This window comes from Drosophila pseudoobscura, chromosome X, assembly GCF_009870125.1.
Source record: "Drosophila pseudoobscura strain MV-25-SWS-2005 chromosome X, UCI_Dpse_MV25, whole genome shotgun sequence".
In the NCBI taxonomy this organism is placed as follows: Eukaryota; Metazoa; Arthropoda; class Insecta; order Diptera; family Drosophilidae; genus Drosophila; species Drosophila pseudoobscura.
The window spans coordinates 23,044,806-23,047,358 of record NC_046683.1 but is presented as its reverse complement, the minus strand read 5'-3'; the positions used below and the strand labels follow the sequence as shown (position 1 = coordinate 23,047,358).

Here is a 2,553-nt window from a genome sequence, read left to right as displayed (position 1 = left end):
AGGAAAACAGCGAGTTTAGCCGACTTAAAGGCCTTCCACGGAGCGGAACACCCCGAGGAGGACCCGACGACGCTGGAGAGACCCGAATGACTTGCCGACTTCGTAAGGGCCACTTGCGGGAGCGCGCTACCGTAACGTCCTCGCCCCGTAAGGGGTGCGACCCACGCAACCGTAAGCTACGCATACATCCCCTTATGGGATTAGATAAGTACTACATCCAATGTAAACACCTTCTTACTCGCACCGCTCAAGCAGGATAGGGGGAGGGTATTAATACTTCTAGTTAAGACAGGCAGGTTCTAACCGACAGGCATTTTCTCCCTAGAATCGACAGCAGACATGAAGCGTCTAAGAGATGGAAGGCAAGCTCGGCCCCTAGGGGCAAATGGTGATACGACGGGACACCCTAGCGGAGACCAGCGGCCTGAAGTCCCGGCGCCTGCCGACGAACCGACTGCAAGCCGGACTCGCGACTGGATCGTCAACCCCGATGGGCCATCCACCTCCCGTCAAGCCCAGTTGAGGCGGGTCGGAGAGGCGACTCTCAGACAACCAGGCTGGATGCCATGGGGTCAGCGCGCGGCAGCCATCCAAGGGTGGATCGACCAACAAACACACGACCCGCGGACCGATGCCGAAGGGGAAGTGGAGCCCGATGGCCGTTTCGCAACCGCTGGTGTCCGCTCGGCGCTCAATCACGACGTCGCCGCCCTGAATCGCCTTTGGCTCGGGAGTTACGGGGCTGCCATAGACGACGACAATGCAACCACGGACACCGACGAGCACGAGACGATCCTGCGCAACGCTCCAAGCCTGGCGTCCACGCTGCCGTACGAAGTGAGCGGACACCCAGTGGCTCGCGGAAGCGAATGGGACTCGCCCCTTTGGGCCGAGTGGGACCTGGCCGGTCAAGGTCGACTAGGCACCCCTCCAGCTGTACGCAACGAGGACGAATCCGGTGATGGTGCTGGGCCACACTACTCTGACGTGTCTAACGCGAGCGATGCAGGGGAAGGAACAGGACCCCAACGCGACGACGGAGGGTCCGATTCCCGGTCCCTCATGGACCTGGACTTCGCGCCGCAAGCAAACCAGCATTGGGCACCAGCCAACCCGTCGGGGTCAGCTGACATCCCGCCCCCCTTCTTTGCCGCCCACGCCGGACCACCCCCACAACGCCCCGACGAGGAAGTACGCGACTTCGGCTCCGAAGAGAGCCTCCCGCTGGAGTATGGCGAGATGGCCGACCTGCTGCAAATCCTCCGACTCCACCCTACGGTAGCCGCGGTACAGGACGACCCGGAATGGGCAGAGGCTCCCCCCGAATGGCGGACCAACGCGCCAGGGCGGCGGTTGCCCCGGGACCTCATATCCAACATCACTGTGTTCCTACGCGATCGAGCCTACCGACTGGGAGTCCGGCGACTGGAGGTCCACGACGGCACCTGCTTCCGCATCAAAATTACCCGTAGCCGGGCTGTCACAGTCACTCTTCGGCACCCCCGAAGTATGGAGGGGGTGTGAGGGAGCGTACGCTCCACCCACATTTTTTCCACCCATCATCTTGCCGGCATTTTCCCACTGGAGGGACCCGAAATTATTTCATTGGAATTAAGATTTTTGACTTTTTATTTTCTAGGTTTAAGCATTGACTGTTCAGTTTTAGGTTAAGGGGGAGGGGGGAAGGCCACGAAGGCCACTTGTTATTAATTTTATATTATACGGCCCGAGGGGTCTCTAAGCCCCACGTAGCTTACTATTTTCTTAAAAGGGGGGCAAGTCGCGATCACGGCGGACGCCACTGGCTTTCCAGAACCAAGACCCAACAACAACGACGCAGCAGCGGCCAAAGAGAGACGAGGAAAACAACGGGATCCAGCGAGCCGCCGGCATCGACGCAGCAACAGGCAGAGAGGGAAGCATCGACAAGATAACACAACAACAACGACGCAGTAGCGGCCAAAGGGAGACGAGGAAAAACAACGGGATCCAGCGAGCCGCCGGCATCGACGCAGCCACGGCAGAGAGGAAGGCGCTGACAAGATAAGCCGACAGCATCGACGCAGCAGCGGCAGAAGAGGGCCGCTGAGAGCAGCAATCAAACCCAGCAACGACGCCCCAACAGTGGAAAAGAGAGGGGAAATAACGACGCAAGCCGCCCACGCCGACGCTGGATCGGCAGAGCCAGCAGAACGCCGGCTCTGAAGCTGGGAAAACGTAAAAAAGGAAGGCAGTTAGATGAGAGGCAGTGGTAGGAATCGGACGCGTTGGCGGAAGAAAAAACCTAAGTGGCGCGCGAGAAGAAAAGGAACACACGTGGCGGACTACTTGGACATTAACGCGATCAACAGTGCGCGAAGGATCCGGCATCGACACTACGTTTACGGAGGCGGGATCCTGCACCGGCGCCGCAATCCCAGGGCAAAGAGGAGGCTTTCGCCAAGCACGAGCGTGAGAGTAGAGGGGTAAGCGAGTCTCAAGACGTGCATGCGGGCTGCTGAGCGGTGCGATAGGTAGGGAACCAAAGAAGAATAAAGTGAAATGTAACGAATA

At 59.1% G+C, this 2,553-nt stretch overlaps 1 protein-coding gene across 1 annotated transcript; it reads left to right on the top strand.

Annotated features, from left to right (window-relative positions):
• Nucleotides 1-206: 206 nt before the first annotated feature.
• On the top strand, nucleotides 207-1,747 carry LOC117184863 (uncharacterized). The gene is made up of 2 exons (XM_033383931.1): nucleotides 207-267; nucleotides 326-1,747. Exon 2 carries the CDS (start codon nucleotides 340-342, stop codon nucleotides 1,522-1,524), a length of 1,185 nt encoding a protein of 394 aa, XP_033239822.1. The 5' UTR covers nucleotides 207-267; nucleotides 326-339; the 3' UTR covers nucleotides 1,525-1,747.
• Nucleotides 1,748-2,553: the final 806 nt, after the last annotated feature.